Here is a 20,517-nt window from a genome sequence, read left to right on the forward strand (position 1 = left end):
CAGTCCCCAAAGGGGTGGCGTCTGAGGACGTCTGAACTACCCTCCGCGACCAGCCAAGCTTCGCAGACGCGAGCGCGGCAGAGAAGCGGGAGAGGCCGCCTCTTCCTTCAGCCGCGCGGCCGCCGGCGAAGGAAGGCTGTTGGCGGCGACCGGGTGTACGTGGACGAGCGAGTTCATCCAGTCGTCGAGACCGAGGAGAGGCGGCCGAGGGGCGCCCTCCCGCACTCCTAGCAGCGGGGAGCGCGGCGTCCGCCCGCAGCTTCTCCCTCCAGCTCGCCGCGCTTCCTTCCCCAGCCTCAGGAGTCGCTGCGCCAGGCAGGCAGGCAGGCAGGCGGCGCCCAGACCCTGCCCCCTTAGCGTGCGGCGAGGAAGGGCGGGGGCCGGCGGGAGGTTTCGCCGCAGCGGCGAGCGGAGAAGCGGCGGCGAGAGCGGCTGCGGCACCGATGGCTCCTGCAGGCGGTAGCGGCGGCTCAGCGGCGGGGAAGATGGCGCCGTCGCACGTCCTCAAGTGCTGCCAGAGGGTGCTGGCGTGGGTGCCCGTGGCCTTCATCGCCCTGGTCGTGGCCTGGTCCTATTACGCCTACGTGGTGGAGCTCTGCGCGTGTGAGTAAGCCGGCGAGGTTTCGCTGCCGCCCTGCCCGGAGGCGGTGGAAGATGCCCCATAGCCGGGGACGGCGCACTTTCTCCGGGTGTCTTTAAATGGCAGGATCCGCAGGACGGGAGCGACGGTCTCCTTCCCCAGTTTACTTTGCCGGCTTGCCTGCTGCTTTGGCTTCCTCCTCCTTGCGGAAAAGTCCAGGGGTGATTCATCCTCAAAGGATTTGGGGGGACCTGTTGCCTGCCGCCTCCAATTTGGCAGGGGGCACCTCGTGCTTAGGCATTTGCGTTAAAATGAGAGAATTAGCAACCCGCCCTTGTTCTGTCAAACCCGGACAGAGTCTCCTTTGAATCCTTCATGTGGATCGGGGCTTGCCGTTTGAGGAATTGAAATGAGAAGAGGCAGGAAGGAAAAAAGGAGGAAAGAGGAGGAAGGCTTTCACTAAGTACAACAGAGTGTCTGTAAGGAAGAGCAAAATGCCTCCTATGTACACTTAACTAGAAGTACCTCTTCCTTGTCTAGTGGGGTTTATTCCGGGAAGTGTGCATAGGATTGCTGAGTGTTTGTTTTCTCTGAGTCTCGGGCATTACATCTTTTTAGGGTCTTTTTCACCCTGAGGTTTGGGTTGGGGACTGATAACTGAGGTGTGTTGTCAGTAAATGCTGCAGTTTATCTTTGGACTGTGCTAAAATCCTTGAGTGGTCACTAGTTTTTTGAAAGGGTGTACTCCATGTTTAATTTCTTGTATTCCTGGAGCAACTGTAACACCACAGTACCATTCAGAAATGAGAATGTAATGTAAAAGTCCATTCTGTAGTTGATTCTTTGTACCACTGTACAAATTAATTTTGAGTCTGCCACTCAGAGAAGATAATGTTTTGGCTAATGTAAAATGTACTTGCAAGTCCCTTTAACTAGACAAACTTTGAGCCCCAAAGGGTGGCTAGGAAGAGAAATACCTTAGTGTATCTGTAATGCTTTGCTGCATTTCTTTTGATGTTGCTCATTACAATTTAATTTAACACAGCACTGGTTCCTATTGTGTTGGTCTAGGAAGGGTCAGATAATTGATCCTTCAGTTGTAAAATGGTTTCAGGCCCATTCCAAATAAAATTTAAAATATGAAAGTAGTTTGAGTGAATATATGGTAGGTTTAATTTGTATGCCAAGGCAAATATAGGTGAGACCCCTAATTTCTACTTTTTATGAAGTAGTTAAAAGTGCCTGCTGAAGATCATAATTTTATGAAAGTTATAACACTTGCACACATATCTACTTGGGGAAAAATCCCACTGAGTTCAATAAATGCTAGTTTTAAGAAAGTGGATATGGATTGCAGACTTAGTTATCTACTTTGTCCATGTAACCAGAGCAATTCAAAAAAATGAAAGGATTCTAGTAGCTACAGTAGTGTCAGAACTTTGTTGAGTGTATTTCCCATTTTGGTCACTTTCCTTGAAGTCCTTAATCATACTTCAGTTTATCATAGCTAACCTGTAGCATGCTGTAACTCTACTCTTAACTGAAGGTGACATTGGACTATAGAATTTGTTTTTAAAAAAATCAAAGGTAGATTTTTTAAATTGATAGGTACTAAAGCTTACTGCTACCTAAGCAAAGCTGGAGCTCCTAGTGGTTTCAGTATAAATCTTGAAATAATATTATTCAAAGGCTTATCTCATTTTGAATACCATTAATGGTTTGTTTCTCTTAGCATCAGTTCTTGAGCTGTGCAAAGTTATTCTAACTTCAAATGCCGTCGCTCCACTTAGTTATCCAAAAGGGAAATTATTCTGAGCACAGAGAACAGATCTTGAATAATGCCTTTGTGACCGAGTTTCACATCCAAGCTGTACATGTGTATAATCTGTATCCTTTTGCTAAAAAACATTAGAAATAAATAAATAATGCTTTGGTACTGCAACGATACAGATGGCAGGTAGCGCTTGGGCATACAGCTTTCAACATATGTTGCTGGATCAAAATGTTGAAGCTGGAAGTAGGGGAGAATCTCCCTGTGTTCAACCTTGATGCATTGATGCTGGTGGTATTTTTGTTTGTTTGTTTTGTTTTGCAGAGTGTCTTCTTCATGCATTCAACGTGCTATGATTTTATAAACTGAACTGAGCTAGTATGCTCTGGGCTTTAAAGCATGAATATATCCATGAAGTCACCAAGACTCCGGCTTGAATGAAAGAGACTTTACCTTACATGATGATCAGCTAGATTAATTTACAATTGTAGCAATTTACATATATCAGGTAGCTTCCTAGAAAAATATAACGGGTTTTGACAAATATGTAAATTTGTACTAATATATGTGCTAATGTTTATAACACTTTCAGGAATCCCTTAGCAGAGTTCCTGAAGAATCACTTTAGGCACATTTTAAAGCACCGTCTGATTCTTAACAGAAATGCACAGAAACCAATAGCTTGGAATAACTTTCATAATCTTCTAATTACTTTCTTTTTCCTGATTTTTTTCATGCATAGAGATTCTGTATGCAACAAACTCTGAACAATTGCTATCTGGGCCACGTTCAGACCTAATGGTCTCAGACCAGATATGAGCTGACATGTTTCTCAGTTTCTCCAAACATTTTATGGCTTTTCCAAACAGTTTCCCAGGGTCATCTAGAATGGGAAAATGTAGATTAAAGTCTATGTAGAAATCAAAATATTAAAACAGGATCTGATTCTAGGTTTCATATTTAGTTGCTCAATATGATTAAATCTGACTTGTGATATATTACTTGTGCAAAACTTCGTTTTGCATCCTGAGAGCTAATCAGTTCCATAATAGGAATGATAGGTAATCCTTGCCCTCATCCAGGGGGTTTCTGGATTACATTTTGTGCTAAGAAAGACAACAGAAAGAGGGAGTGAACAGGTAAGAATAGCCCTGGATAAATGTGAATAACCAGTATTGCTCATACTTAAATTTTGTTGCAGTTAAGCAGAAGGAAGGAAAATACAGTGTAGTATAAAAGATATGAGTGGACATTAATAATATTTGAATTCAGCATTTCCATTGTGTTTACAAAAGCCTTCTCTAATCTAGTTTCTTCAAAATTTGCTAAGACAGCCCTCAAAATTCTCATGCTGGATGTCTACCTAGAAATCCTGGGAGTCATCATCTCAGCAAATTTGTAATGCCCCCGGTTATTGAAGGCTGTACCTTACATTGAGACTGTTTACTAGAGTAGTTTTAGATTTGGATTAGCTGCTTTTGGAAGGAGAATGAAAGTTACTTGGTCCACCCATTTATATTAAGGCTGAATCCTCAACATGAAAATAAACTCAGCTAACTAACTTGCATTAAGCACATCACATAACACGAACCGTTGTTGACAGGCTTCCATGCCCAGAAATTTATGGTTGATTTAAGACTGATAAAATTGAATTTTTTTTATCACCGGGCAGTCAGCCATATCTCAGGAAATTGATATACATATATTTTTCTCCCTCTCTCTCACTCTTTATTGACCAGACTTAGATAAACAGACTTGAGACAGTTAACAAAAAGGCTCTTTAACTATTACAGTGTTCATTAGTATCAGAGTACAAGCATGCTGAAATGAAAGAAAGTATAGGCTGTTCCCTTAGCTTCCCATTAAGGATGCAGGATTCTTTCCCCAGGCAGATACTCGGTTTGAGATTATTAAAATGGTAAAAACTCATTTTCATATCTTCTGAGACTTATGCATGATATTAAGCAATGTTATTGAAAAGAAAAATTCTGACCTTTAATAAAAGGGGAAACTTATCTTTATTTTGTTTTTTATTCTAATTTCCTGGCAGCCAGAAATCATTGCATGTGACATGAACCATGATGAGGTTCTCTCCAATTTATAATATGTACTTGACATTTTGATATGCTTGTGATGTATAAGAATCCAAGGCAAAGGTTGATTAATATGAATTCTTCGCAATAAGGGACAAAACAGGGACAGAGATATGTCCTTATTTTGCTGAAATTTAATAATGGCTTCTTTAGGCTGCATTCTTTTTGTAAGAAAATTACTCCTCTAGATAACTAAAGATCTACGGTACTTTTTGTGACTAATACTATATTTTGAACAGTAGCATGAATGTTATATAATATAGTAAGAATAGATACAGTATAGATTTTGCTAATGAAATAGGTAATTTTAGTAAGCAGGACATATGGGGATTGTCTATCAGCAACACCCACATCAGCCTGCCAGTCCCTTTCCTGGAATCTCCCTTTCACATCCCCTCTGAGTTTTAAAGTAGATGGGCTATTTGCCTCCCCATGAAAGAATTCCATTTAGCCTTCCCTCTCTCACACACACACACACACCACCACCACCACCACCACCACCACCTTTCCTTGAATAGGGAGAGGCCTCCCCTCCCCTGGAATTTGAAGAGGGAAGCACAGGAAATTTTGCTTGCTCAGGAATAATCTTTTATGTAATTGGCTCCAGTTTTCCTCTCTTTTTTTCCCCAGGGTTACCAGATCCAAGCAGTTTTGGGGTATTCAAGTGATTACAAACCAAACTCTCAAGTAATAAAAAAGAAGGATTTTATTTTAATACAAGCAACAAAGTAAGGATTTGAAAGAAGAGTTTAATCGCAACAAGTCACATGAGAATGAGATCTTCATTTTAATATTAGTGCTCAATAATTTGTAAGCAGTCTGAGCAAATAGAGAATTGGAGCAAATATAAAACGGAGCAAGCAGCACTTAAAATAACCCCCAGTCCCTTGACATGACTGCCTAACTAGACCTTGGGGTTGAATGTTCTGGCCCAGTAGTGCTAAGTCTGTTTTCCTCTGGTTCCTGTTTTTTACAAGCCTCCAGTCAACACTCATTCAGAACAAACTGACTCCTAACCTTTTCTTCCCCTAAATACCAACCTTCTGCTGTCCGTTAGAAAGATAGTCAGTGTGTTTAGAGAGTCTTTAAGGGACCTATGCCAGCCAGCACCCAATCCTTCTTAAACGACCCCTTAATCGACTACGTTAATAGTGTCAGTACCGTCATACAAACATGAGAAATTCTGATCTTTTAGAGTCTTTCCCCAGTTTAGCATAAGCATAGCACGTGCATGCCCTGGAACCCCTTTTTAATGCTGTGCCAACATGATTTGATTTGTTTGTTTATTTGTTTATTGGAACTATCCCCACCATAATCAGAGAGACTGTAAGTAATTCAGAATGCATCCTGCATAATACAGGTAAAATAAAAATAAAACGAGAGACCAAACCTTTCACATTACCTTTATCTTATCCTCATCTGGTACCTGAGGTAGCTTGAAGTTATCCTTAGATGTTCTGGTATAAAGTTAATGATTTCCCTTCAAGCACACAATGAGCCGTGGCAGGTTATTGTGATACAGTCTGACATTCATCAACCATTTGGTCACTAGCCCAGTCATATGACACCTGGTGGTTGGGATCAGCCCAGCATCTGTTGGCTGCTTTAAGCCCTCCAGTCCCTGTCCCCAGAGCCATTCTACTTTGGGCAGCTGAAGAATCATCTGTGAAAATATGTGTCCTCCCCAGTCCCAGCCCACATTAAAGAGAGTGGTGGATGGATTCCTGCCAAGTGGTCATGTTTGATGGGAGCCATACAAAACTGGAGAAACCCAGCAATCCCTTTTCCTAACATGTCCTGCACATGGTATATTAGGATGGGACCATTTGATGACAGCATAGCTGTGGCAGGATAGGGATTGGCAGTGGGGACAAGAAATGCTGTGCCAATTTAGGTTTCTGCTTTAACTTAGCTATGGGGGAAGGTCCTTAGACTTCTGGAGTAATAATGTTAGCTTGCAAGAACTTTGTCCCCAGATGAAGAGATCAGGCTACACCACCAATTAAATTAACTGGGTAAATAATTTCCTGGCAAGGGTAATTAAGATCACAGTCAAATATCCTTGTACTTTTTACTGAGTCCCATCCCAAATATTTATCATTTTATTACTGCAAAAGCACACTGTTAATGGAGCATTCTCAAGATTGGAAAGAGAACATATCAGTTCTGTTTATTGTAGACAAAATTATAATCAAAGTAGTGTATGAAAGAGGAAATCATAGTCTCTAGGGAATGGCAGCAAAGATTAGTGCAGAAGAAGGTTCATGATTGAGCACCTAAGAGGGTACAAAGGGAGCTGCTTGATTTTCTCTGAGAAGCAAATCAGGAAAGCTTACAGTGCCAGGGGAAGCATCACTGTAGATAGACTCTTGAATCAGCAGAGCTTCCTCTGGGCACGGCAGCTTCCCGGATGAAATGTGCTGGTTCATTTGGCTATGTCAAGAGCAGCAGATTCAGTATCTTGTGCAGTGTATGTACGGTAGCCGCCAAGAGAGCACCTTTATCTGCTAAAGAGACTCATGTTCTGCTAATGACCTCAGTTCAGGCTCATGCAATCCTAATTGTGCTAAGCCTGCCAGTAGGAAGATTAAAGATTGATCATTGTTTTAGCTGTTCATGCATGGTGAAATTCCATTTTTAGCACACGTGGGATACAGTTGATGGAAGTTAATGGCTTCTTGATGAATGTGGCTAGTGGTCAGTTAAAAGATATACAGTATTCAGGGAACTCTGAAACCCAGATACGGATTGCTTAGGTAAAGTAAAGGTTTCCCTTGACGTAAAGTCCAGTCGAATCCGACTCTAGGGGGCGGTGCTCATCTCCGTTTCTAAGCCTTGGAGCCGGCGTTGTCATAGACACTTCCGGGTCATGTGGCCAGCATGACGACTCGGAACGCCGTTACCTTCCCGCCGAAGCGGTACCTATTGATCTACTCACATTTGCATGTTTTCGAACTGCTAGGTGAGCAGGAGCTGGGATTAACAACGGGAGCTCATCCCGCCGCGCGGTTTCGAACCGCCGACCTTCCGATCGACAGCTCAGCGGTTTAACCCGCAGCGCCACCGCGTCCCTTAGAAGCCACATTATATTCCCCAAGAACCAAGAAAGGATTAGTATACTCAGTACAGTCCCTTATAGAATAGGGAACACTGGATTTACTTGAGATCTGGTATTAAGTCTAATATTCCCTTTACAGTATGATTTGGTAGTTATTCTTCTATTCTTTCTTTAGCAATATTTTGTAAGTTGTATATTTTCTTATAACACTGTGGTAGGGATGTGCACAAAAGAGAACAGTTGTTTGGTTTTGAACCCAAAACAAACCCTTTGTGTTCTGGAAGTTTTGACAAGTCATTCTGATCAGCTGTGATTCAGCAGAAACAAAACCTAGAATATTTCTGTTATTCTGGGTTTGGGCTAGAAAACTTACAGGAGCTCTGGAGGGATTTTACAGAACAAGTAGGACAAGATTGGGGCATATTGCCCCATCTCTCCCTTCCTCCCCTCCACTGCTCCCAGTTGTCATATATGGTCCTCCCAACTTCCCAATGGCTCCCCTCCCCTCCCCTCAGTGTCCTGGGCTTTTTCCCATTTTCTTTTTCACACACACCCAGACAAGCACACTCGAAACATTTCTTCTTGGAACAACTGCATTTCTGTCCATATCCAGAATTAAAGAAACCCGGTTTGCTATATATCCTGATCAGCAGTGTTTTGAAATGGAAAGCTTGTTTCTCCAAATGTTTCTAAAATATTATCTAGTATGGTGCTCAGATTGCATGTGGGAAAAGCTGTGGGAAGCTGTGTGGTCCTCCTTGTCTCAGCATAGTACTAGAAATTATTCCTGCATAGTTTGTAAACAAGCTCCAATTAGCAATTGTCTGCTCAAACAAGCTCATTCAAATTGGAATTGTAAGACAAGATAAAATTAGGTACAGACAAAAGAAACATAGTTTCCTTCTATGATGACATGGGGGGAATATATATTTACACACACACAAGTACACATATGCATATACACACATACATACAGGAAAAACAGAAGAATCTTAATATAATGAAAGAGGTGTGAAATTGACAGATTTCTCTGCAGTTTGGAATGCTTTTAATTATTCCTAGAAATAATCAGTGAGCCAGCCAATAGCTTGAATTCCCAAAATAAATTGTTATGCCTGTCAGAAATTATTAGTACTAACATAATCATCCGTGGAGTACAGATGATTCAGGGTAGGTAAAAAAGATGCCAAGGTTTTCACAACAGCATTGTTGTCTTCAATCCATGTTGGACTTGAAGGATCATAAAAGACTGGGCTCAATCTGCAGGAAAGTCTCCTTTGTAAATCCCACTGAAACTTATTAAACACTGTGTTATGGGCATTATTTCAAGAGTGAAGAGCCAAACAAAATGTTCTAGGCAAGGTGTAATAAACGTTTGGTTTTCCAGGTACTGCCAACTCCCAGGATCCATCACTATTGATTAGGTGGGTTGGAGCTGGTGGGAGATACATTTCAACCATATCTGGAGAGGGACCATTTCACCACCCTAGGGAGAGATTTAGTCCTACCTCCATGCAGGTAGATGCCAGATGGGGATGGTAGTGAAATTTTCTTTGTTGTGCAATGTCACTTGGCAGCTTTGCATCTCAAATAGTGTACATAGTATTTTGCGTTATAATTACTTAGTTACCTATTGGACCTGCTGCTACTGCAAAGATAAATGCCAATCATCTTAACTGCATTGCTGTTTTGAGAGCAAGTTAAAGCTCCGAATATGATTCTTCTCAGTCATTTGGTCTTGGGGGTGAGGTGGAGGATTGGGGATTAAAAGGAAAGTCCATGGTGAACTGTCGCTCCTGAATGTGCATTAAAGACAAATTTCTGCCATTCATATCTGTCATTTAAAGTCGCTTGCATTGCTCTTGTAAAATATGTCATTTGCATACTTTGGTATGGAAATGACAGAAATTGATGGAAATAACGTACGCGTACATTGAATTGTCCAGGTTCCTTCAGATACATCTGACTTAGTCCGTTATTTTGGAGAGATGTCTGACCACAGATGCTGTCAGTTGCACTCAAACTGGTAAATCAGAATACTGTTAAATCATGGCTTACTGTATTTAGGATCCCTGTTCCAGCAGATGACAGCATCTAGCTAATACTGTTTTTGGCTTAGAAATGTGTTTGTTTATTAAATGTATATCCTGCTGCAATCTAACAGACGCTTGGTGGCTTACAGCCAGGAAAAACAAACAAACAATAGTACAGACACAAAATACTAAAAAACTCAGTTAAGTAGCATCTGGCCCCAACACATACACACACACACACACACACCCTGGAAGAGTTCTAACTTCAGCTTCCTCCAGGAGAATCATATCAGAACTAATTGTGAGACCTTCAGGGTAGACCAGGTCAGGAAACAGACATCAAAAGAAATACTAGAACTCTACTTTATTGATGTTGGCTATGATAACAGAGTCTTGAAAGTCTGAGAGCGTTTCTCCTTCCTTCCCTCTTACATCAAAGAGAGTCAAGACAGGGCAGATTTGAATTTCGTTCATATGCCTTCTTGTTTTCCCAGGCTAAGTTTGTATTTTCCCAACTGTTGTTGTATATTTTCTTCAAAGCCATCTCTGTACTCCTTTACACTACTTGAACCTTCAGTGAGAGGCCGTATCATGGAAAAATAGCACTTGTGGGCTTGAGCCTCCCTGACCTCCCAAAAATGGGGAACAAGCAGCTGCTTTTCCTGGCATAATTGATTTGGTCAGTCCAGTTCTAGTGGAGAGATCAGGTCCTGCAAGTATCTTGTAGACAAACCATAAAGGGCTTTATAGGTGACAGTCATCATTTTAAATTGCACTCAGAAAATAAGGGGGAGACCATGCAGAGGCCCACATGACAAGCATAATAATGATCCCACTGACAATGGCCAGTGAACACCCAGGGTGTTGCATTATGTGAAGCTTCGTGATGTTCTTTAAATGCAGTCCCAGCACGTTGCAGAAGTCTAAATGGGTGGTGATGAGACCATGAGTCACCAGGAGGTTGCCTGGTTAGTACTTAGATGTGAGACCTTCGGATGATATGAGGACTGTATAGTAGATGGGGAAATGGGGGAAAAAACCCTAGGAAGAAAACAATGACAAGTCATTTCCATACCGTTGCAGGGAAACTACTCGAAGGTCTATGGAGTCATCAGTAATTGAGCTCAGTTTGAAGTGACTTTACTTTTAATGCAGATAGTTAGACGGATAACCATAAAAGAAGCATTTATAATGAAAAGATATTACAATAAGTCTTTTCAGCACATTTGAGGCCCAGCGAAGTTCAGGATAGCAGTTGATTAAAAGAAGGGAAAGGAGCAAAAATCTGTACATCACCTCATTAGCATATACTGTAGACCCTTTCCTTCTTTTTTAGTTCTTGTTACCTTTTAACGTTTTTATGATCTGATGTATGATTCCAGTTTAATTTGATTTAATTGATTTCAGTTATTCAAGTAATAATAACTGTGTTCAGAGACCTTCTGACTTCCTTAGCTATTGTGTAGTATGTTTTCTTATCAACAGAGACTTCACTTTCACACCCACACCCACACACACACACACATTTACACATACATATTTCATTTACATGTATATAATATGTGTTTATACATACATACACAATACCCAATAGATAACTTACTTCTCAAAACATATAAACATCACAGATATATATGTGCTGGAATGTGTCTCTGAAGGGGGAGGTGATGTGATGGACTTCAGTAACGCAGCTGGTTCTCAGGAAGGAGGGAGCACATTCCAAGGAAGGGAGTGAGATAAGAGAAAACACAGTCCAGAGATGGAACATGGGAAGACTAAGAGGTTCAGAATAGCCCCGCCCTAGAGCCTTCCCAGGCTATTTCTCCTTAGGTGAGGTAGAGTAGCTTTAGTCTGGCGAGATTCTGTCTATACGGTGTGAGCAAATAAAGAACTGAAGTTTGGCTGGATTGATTCTTGGTCAATCTTGAGCTGGCCCTGACAATATATTAACTTATATTTTATTCTTGCTTTCTGGACATGCACAATTATGTTCATAAATTTCACAATACATCAGTTCTAATGTAGTATCTTCCATTGTACTTTTAAAATGCCATTGTATTCTTTGAGGCTGAACTAAGATGATATCATTGTCTGCTGATGGAAACATTATTTAAGAGCTCCTATATCCAGTGGAGCTAAGCTACACTGAACTCAGGGATATTAACTTTTGAATAGCCTTGTGTGGGATTAAACTATCAAGCAACTAATGGAATGAGATTTATTTGAACTTCTTATTGAATATGTGTGTTAATTTCAAGGCTAAATATTAAAAATCTCAGTTAATGCTTCTATTATTCTCTTTATGTACCCAAATCTAAAGATGATTCTTTCCAGCACTATTCTATCTACTTCCATTCAGATAAATTTAAATGAAAGAAAATAAATGATTACAGGTAATACTTTTTTAAAGTACCCGTATATACTCATGGATAAGCCCATATGTGGATAAGCCAACTCTCAAATTTTTAACAAAATATCATGAAAAATTAGCCACCCACAGATAAGACAATTGTGAAAATCAAAACATATGAAAATTTCAAGTGTCAGCTTATCTGCCAGTGGTACGTTTTTCATGGTATCTTGGTTAAAAAATTGAGGGTTGGCTTATCCACAAATGGGCTTATCCAGGAGTATATATGGTAAATACCAGATTAAAATCCTATTATTGTATTATTTTTAGAAATATCCTTAATGATTCACTCAGGGATTCCCCACACAGCAAAAGAATAAAAGATACAGATGTCATTTTTCCCTAATAAAGTTTGGGTGCTTAATTTAACTCTGAACTTTTTTGGGAAAGACAGTGGGATGTCTGAAATCCATTTAAAATGTTAGGTTCTTCCGAATCTGAAAACCATAGTCTGTCTGGTGCAGGGGTTAAAGTGCATGCTGGGTCCAGGGAGTTGCAGCTTCAAGTCCATTCTCAGGCATGAAAATTTACTGGATGATTTTGGGCTGTCATTTTTCTCAGCCTAAGCTACCTCTCAGGGTTGTTGTATGGAAAAATTGGAGCAGGCAGTGCAGCTTACGCCACCTTGAACTCTTGCTGATAAGGTGGGATAGAAATCTTAACAATGTTTAAAATGAAATTATAACTGATTATTGCACACCAAGAAGGATGGAGTTGGGCACTGGCAGAAGCCTTGTTTTTTAAAAAAAATTTCAGTTTATTAAGCTGTGATGTGATCACTTAAATTGTGGTCCTGTGCCTGAATTTTTGTCTTGCTATTACATAATTTTCATCATCTCAGTTTCCTAATCCTCATCTTCTTGAAGGAAGCATGAAATAAATACAATTGAAGGAACTATTGATTCAGCACTATTGTTTGTCAGCAGCGTACATGCTACAGAAAGACAAATGGGGTATTGTTTGCCAGCGGCAGGCAAGCATAAAGCCGTTTCTTCATTTCCCCAGGCAAAAATGAGCACAACCTTTTAAATGTTTGATTATTACCTATGTAAATAAATAGGTTTTTTGAAGGGAAACATGGTTATTTATTGGATATATTTATTGATTTTTCTCCAAGGTTTTAGACTGGAGAATGGCAAAATGCATGTTCTCTTTAATTAATGTAATATGTTTAGATCAGGTTAATTGTGTTTTATTAATGTGTTTGATTTCTGAAAAATGGCAGGTGTATTCACTCTCATTTTGTTTTTCCCCAGTTACAATTACCTCAGCTGGAGAAAAAGGTATGATTCTTTCTTTGTAAAACATTTTATTTCAATCCATATGTAATCATAGTTGAGTTTTAAATCTTGCAAGATTATGTAGATTGCTTGAGTTTTCCAAAAAAAAAAATGTAATTGCAGCTTCAGGCCTTTCAGTGGTATCGCTGTGATGGCAGCCTTCAACTGCTGAAAAAGTGGGATCTTGGCAACAGAAAGACTGCTGACACTTGTCTAAAATCTAAAATCACTCAGTTTTCTGAAGCAACAGAAGCAGCATGAGTACAGTATACACTTCATCAAATCAAGGATCCACAAGAATTGTTGGGCTAAATAGCAAAAATAATTTATTCTAGCCAGAAAGTATCTCTAAAATATGCAGAGTACTTTGCATTTTCCATCCAATAAATAGTAGTGTGCCTCCAACCTAAATTAAGTAGGTTAGTTAATAGCACAAATTACAGTTTTCCAAATGTCTGAATTTGTTGCATGTTTCTTTCTGTAAACTAAATATTGCCACAACTTCCTTTGCGAGCTTCAGATCACAATTGTTTATATTAAAATACAGACTTCAAGGACGAGGAGACAATCTTACTCTTTCCCTCCAAAAATTCCACTCCAGAATGTTCTTTCCTGGCAATGCCTCTCCTTCTTAAAGAGCCTCTAAAGAGTGAAACAATGGGAGTTGGATTCTTTGTTTTCTCCTTTCAGTGGAAAGTGGTAAGGAAAAGCCAGTTACAGATGATGTTGAAAAATGGAGAAAGGCTGCAGAGAGAAGGAAACAGATGCTAAATTAGAGAAGAGCAGGAAATTAGACATTTCTTTCTGACATCTCTAATCATGTGAGTTTATCTGTTCAAAAAGCAAACTAGTCTGTTCTTTTAAAAAGCTACCTGCAGTGTTAGGAGCTTGTTGGCTGGAAGATTCTAGACGGAATATATTCTCAAGATCAAAGGTGATAGCTGCAACTACTAAAGTTCTTTAGCGTTGCTGCTGCCGATAACATCTGGAAAGATAGTGATGGAAGAAAAAAAAGGATGCATGAAAGAAGCAGCTCAAGCATTTAGAGCAAGAGAAACTAAAAACACCAAGCAGTAGAGAAGATGTCCACCTTAGCCCGCCAATCAGTTTTCTAATGTTCCAAGGAAGAATGAATAAAACTTTGCTGATATCATTCAGCACTACAAAACAGACATTCTCAAAAACATACTTCAGATTTTTTTCTGGCCACAGATTTAGCTGCTACAATGCAACCTTGTTCTTACCCCAAGGTTAAAGAAATTGAGTCCTTGGCTTGTTGGCAGGTAAGTTTCTCAAAGGGCACCTAGAGAAGAAATCCTTATTTAATCAGTTCTTAATGGGAGATGCATAGACTCCCCAATTGCTATGAAAGATAGTCTGAGTTGACAATCACAGAATCTGGAATAAAACTTAGAAAAGAGGATCTCTTACTCCCATAGTCTGTCATGGGAAAAGCATAAAAAATTGTAAATCCTAATTTCTTGAATAGTCTACATATATTATAGAACTCAAATACAGCAAATTAAGCTTTCCAATTAGTAGTCTAACAGGAGTATAAACCATATTAATGTACAACTTCAATAATGATATTTCATAATTATTCAAAATGGCCATTATGTCATTGGCATATAAAAATAATTTATATTCACTATCAAGTGCCACCACATGCTTAATATCTTGAGACTAATGAAAGAAGCTAAAGTTTCAAGAACTAAATTAAGGATTAAAGGAGACAACGGGCTTCCTTGGGGTGCCATGATATTGCTTGGCGGATCAAGAAAAAATCCATTTGTAATGACTCTAGCCACAGGGTGGAGATACCAATTAGTAATCCAGTGAACAAAAGATGATGGAAATCCATATCTTTTTATTACACACTTCCAAAATTCAGTCTGAACTGTATTAAAAGTCAGTGTTTTCAGTGTTCAACAAGGTTAGAAAAGCCTATTCTAATTTATCTGCCATGATGCCCAAAATATCAGTTGTCAAACGGATATTATCAAATGTCTGTCTACCTTTTATAAATAGAGTGAGGTGGGTAAATTATCAACAATATATTTGTCTGTAGTCTCATGGCTAGTGTTTCAATTAATATTTTAGCATTCATTTTAGACAACAGTCTATAACTTAGGTTTCTGGTGGGGTCTTTTTCAGGCGTTTTAATATTTCTATAATATAGGCCTCATAAAACAGTGGAGGTAATATAGAAAGATTGATTGATTGATTGTGAATCTGTAACAATATAGGTGCTAATATGTCTATAAAAGTTCTGTATCATTCGACTGGAAATCCATCAGGTCGAGGGCTTTCCCCAATTTCATTGATTGAATTGTCCCTATAACTTCTTGTAATGTCAATGCTGTGTTTCAAATCTTCCTGCGAGATGTCTTCCATTTCAATATTTTCCAAGAAATTAATAATTTGTTGCTCAGTTACTGATGTCTCCAATTTATATATCTGCGTATAAAAATAATGAAACTGGTAATTGATAGATTCAAGAAACGATCATTATTGGCGTTAAATTCCAGATATAAAATTGTGTTGTTTCAACCAGTGAGACAATAACTTTACAGCTTTATCTCCTGGTTCCCAATAGTTTTGATTAAAGTATTTCAAAGAATATTCAGATTGTTCTGAAAATGGTTGCCCCAATTTAATCTTAGCTGCTATAAATACTTGATACGATTCAACTGTGCGGTTTCTAGTGTAAGACAAAAGTAAGTCTTTAATAATCTTTTTCAGCTGTATAAGATTAAAATCTCAAAGTCTCTTTTTTGCTGAGGCTGTAGCAGTAATGGATCTCTAAGTAAATGCCTTAAACTCATCCCAAAGGATTAACATATTGGTAAAGCCCCTATTTATTTCAAAAAAAGATCATGATCTGTTCCAAAATAGATGTCTTAGGAGAACTATTTAGATGCTGTCTTGAATTAGAATGATATATACAGGCCACCTTTCCTTAAGCCCTAAGAGCAGAAAAATACAGCTGTTATGTCATGCTTCCATGCACGGGGCTTCACATGACTTCCAGCCAATCCCCAGGAGGGAATTTCTCTATTTTTACACAGTGTATCCTGTGTGGTGTTTTCAGTTACAGTGACCACCAGGAGGCACCGCATGACCAATTTCATCCTTTATTGGAACTCTTCAGATGAAGGTAGCTAGATTATTTTTTAAAATTATCCTGTTCTGGTGGATCAAACTGTCAATTTTTAAATAGAACAGACTGATTGATTGTTATAATCAAGCTGGTTGCCATAATCTTGGTTTTTTTGAGGTTTGGCTGCAAGCCAGCTTTTGCACTTCCTTCTTTCACCTTCATCATAAGGCTCCTCAGTTCCTCTTTGCTTTCAGCCATCAAAGTGGTATCATCTGCATATCTGAGATTTTCATGTTTCTTCCAGCGATTTTAACTCCAGCCTTGGATTCCTCAAGCCCAGCACGTCGCATGATCTGTTCTGCGTACAAGTTGAATAGGTAGGGTGAGAGTATACAGCCCTGCCGTACTCCTTTCCCAATCTTAAACCAGTCCGTTGTTCCGTGGTCTGTTCTTACTGTTGCTACTTGGTCATTATACAGATTCTTCAGGAGGCAGACAAGATGACTTGGTATCCTCATACCGCTAAGAACTTGCCAGTTTGTTATGGTCCACACAGTCAAAGGCTTTAGAATAGTCAATAAAACAGAAATCGATGTTTTTCTGAAACTCCCTGGCTTTTTCCATTATCCATTGGATATTGGCAATTTGGTCCCTAGTTCCTCTGCCTTTTCTAAACCCAGCTTGGACATCTGGCAATTCTCGCTCCATGAATTGCTGAAGTCTACCTTGCAGGATCTTGAGCATTACCTTACTGGCATGTGAAATGAGTGCCACTGTTTGATAGTTTGAACATTCTTTAGTGTTTCCCTTTTTTGGTATGGGGATGTAAGTTGATTTTTTCCAATCTGATGGCCATTCTTGTGTTTTCCAAATTTGCTGGCATATAGCATGCATTACCTTGACAGCATCATCTTGCAAGATTTTGAACAGTTCAGCTGGGATGCTGTCATCTCCGGCTGCCTTGTTATTAGCAATGCTTCTTAAGGCCCATTCAACCTCACTCTTCAGGATGTCTGGCTCTAGCTCACTGACCACACCGTCAAAGCTATCCCCGATATTGTTATCCTTCCTATACAGGTCTTCTGTATATTCTTACCACCGTTTTTGATCTCTTCTTCTTCTGTTAGGTCCTTGCCATCTTTGTTTTTGATCATACCCATTTTGGCCTGGGATTTACCTCCAATGTTTCTAATTTTCTGGAAGAGGTCTCTTGTCCTTCCTATTCTATTGCCTCCTTCCACTTCCGCGCATTGCTTGTTTAAAAATAATCTTCAGCAAAGGATTGTTACCTTGCCATGGTGCTGGAGCTTGAGCACCTCAGTGATGCCATGAGCTAAACTGTGAAGGGCCACCCAAGACGGAAAGGTCATGACAGAGAGTTCAGACTAAATGCGATCCCTGTGGAAGGTAGTGGCAACCCACCCCAGTATTCTTGCCGTGAAAACTAAATGGATCAGTACAACCAGAGATATATCGGTATACCTTTGGAAGATGAGACCCCCAGGTCAGAAGATGGTCAAAATGCTACTGGGGAGGAACAGAGGATGAGTTCAACTAGCCCCAGATGTGATGACGCAGCTAGCTCAAAGCCGAAAGGACGGCTAGCGGCCGACGGTGCTGGTGGTGAACAGCGAATCCGATGTTCTAAGGATCAACACACCATTGGAACCTGGAATGTAAGATCTATGAGCCAGGGCAAATTGGATGTGGTTATTGGTGAGATGTCAAGATTAAAGATAGACATTTTGGGCATCAGCGAACTGAAATGGACTGGAATGGGCCACTTCACATCAGATGACCACCAGATCTACTACTGTGGACAAGAGGACCACAGAAGAAATGGAGTAGCCTTCATAAGTAATAGTCAAGTGGCTAAAGCAGTGCTTGGATACAATCCAAAAAACGATAGAATGATCTCAATTCGAATTCAGGGCAAGCCATCTAACATCACAGTGATCCAAATATACGCCCCAACCACAGATGCTGAAGAAGCTGAAGTAGAGCAGTTCTATGAGGATCTGCAGCACCTACTGGACAACATGCCTAAAAGAGATGTTATTTTCATCATGGGAGACTGGAATGCTAAGGTGGGCAGTCAAATGACACCTGGAATTACAGGTAAGCATGGCCTGGGAGAACAAAATGAAGCAGGACATAGGCTGATAGAATTTTGCCAAGACAACTCACTGCATAACAAACACTCTCTTCCAACAACCTAAGAGACGGCTTTATACATGGACTTCACCAGATGGACAACACTGAAATCAGATTGACTACATCCTTTGCAGCCAAAGGTGGCGGACATCTATACAGTCGGTAAAAACAAGACCTGGAGCTGACTGTAGTTCAGATCACGAACTTCTTCTTGCACAATTTAGGATCAGACTAAAGAGATTTGGGAAGACCCACAGATCAGCTAGATATGAGCTCACTAATATCCCTCAGGAATATGCAGTGGAGGAGAAGAATCGATTTAAGGGACTGGACTTAGTAGATAGGGTCCCGGAAGAACTATGGACAGAAGTCTGCAACGTTGTTCAAGAGGTGGCAACAAAATACATCCCAAAGAAAGAGAAAACCAAGAAGGCAAAGTGGCTGTCTGCTGAGGCGCTAGAAGTAGCCCAAGAAAGAAGGAAAGCAAAAGGCAACAGTGATAGGGGGAGATATGCCCAATTAAGTGTTCTTGGTAGGGCCATAAAAATTAATCAGAGCAATAGTGGTATCAGCTATCTTTACTACCAAGAAAATAAAGTATTCATATGCTCTTATTCCACCTCAGTTTTAGATTTTATATTAAATATAATAGCTACCCCACATACTTTATCCAGTAATAGAGGTCTGTCTAATCCACCTTCTAAGCCTCAAAAACCTGTTCATTAGGTATTGGTTTCTTAGACCATAATATTATCTAGTTGTAATTTTATGTCTTTTTACAAATTTGTCCTTTTTTAAAATAGTTCATTTACATTTCAGCTGCTTAATAGTATAAACAAATATTTTTCAAGCTCTGCTTCCCAGAGTTAACAGATATCTCATGCTGTAGTAAGCTTAATAATCAGTTTTACATAAAGAGAAAACATTTAAATAATGAATATGAATATGAACTAAAAAAATTAAACATAATAAAAAAGTGATAAAAACAAAAATATCCTTCTTAGAGAAACAAAAGGAACTGTAATTTAAACCTCTAGTTTGGCTTAGATTATTGTCCCCCCACTGTTGCCCCCTCCAACCCTGGGAAGGCAGACATAAAAAGTAAGCTTCTATAAGGTTTTTGACTCCTTTGAAAAAGAGAAAGTCAAGGTCGTTACTTATCAAATAATTCTACAGCAGATTAATTTTAAACGTATTTAACTTTCTTGTTTCTGGCCATGTATCTTCCTCAAATAAATTAATTCTGCTCTGAATTTCCTCATTCACCTCAGAGTCAGTGCTGTGAGATGGGCAGCCATATAAATCAAATAAATACATTTTAAAAAAAAAGTAGTCTTAAGACAAATCCATTGTGCACTCCTAGTTTAGACCCTTTCTCTGGTTTGTTTGACATAATGTAAAAATGGGATCCCTTTCTTATTATCTCCTTAAAAGGCAGAATTTAAAAAGTCAGGGTTTGTTTAGGGCTTCAAATTTTGGGATTTTAGGAAAATAACATATTAAGGAACCCATTTTAAATGTTTTGCAAAACAGGCTGCAAAATTCTACTGATTTTACATTTAACTTTAAACTTTCCCAGAACATACGTGTCTGCATGAAATGTATCCTCTTTTACAAATCTATATTCTGATCTACCTAAAATCCTCACTGCTTAATTTTGGATCTTACTTTCCTTCTTTTTCTGAAATCTGATGCTGTTGTTGTTCAGTGTTCAGATATTGCCAATCATTGTGAATTTTATAATAATAAAGTAACTGTTCCAGCCTACTAAATCTGTAGTAGTGCTGCAAACAGACACACTTCCCTTTTAATTTATAATTCAGTTGAATTCAGCTATTTTGAAATGGTTGAGTTTAACAATAATTGCTCAACTGATGTTAAACTTGTTTTTTTTTAATTGCATTTGAATTCAAATACTTTGTCAGGTTCTTTCTCACAAATGTTTTAATTTAATGATTAAATTTGACTGACTCTTCAGGTCATTCATTCATTCATTCTCTCAGTCTACAGTATATGGCCACCCATCTCAAATTCATGA

General features: G+C 39.4%; 1 protein-coding gene across 2 annotated transcripts in view; it reads left to right on the plus strand.

The window, feature by feature from the left end:
- Window positions 1–379: 379 nt before the first annotated feature.
- ZDHHC20 (zinc finger DHHC-type palmitoyltransferase 20) overlaps window positions 380–20,517 on the plus strand; it is a 71,006-nt gene continuing 50,868 nt past the window's right edge. For both annotated transcript variants that reach the window (XM_063305767.1, XM_063305768.1), the window contains exons 1-2: window positions 380–603; window positions 13,202–13,228. In XM_063305767.1, the coding sequence (XP_063161837.1) occupies window positions 444–603; window positions 13,202–13,228 (187 nt within the window). In that variant the 5' untranslated portion in view covers window positions 380–443. The remainder of the gene's footprint in view (window positions 604–13,201; window positions 13,229–20,517) is intronic.

This window comes from Candoia aspera, chromosome 5, assembly GCF_035149785.1.
Source record: "Candoia aspera isolate rCanAsp1 chromosome 5, rCanAsp1.hap2, whole genome shotgun sequence".
In the NCBI taxonomy this organism is placed as follows: domain Eukaryota; kingdom Metazoa; phylum Chordata; class Lepidosauria; order Squamata; family Boidae; genus Candoia; species Candoia aspera.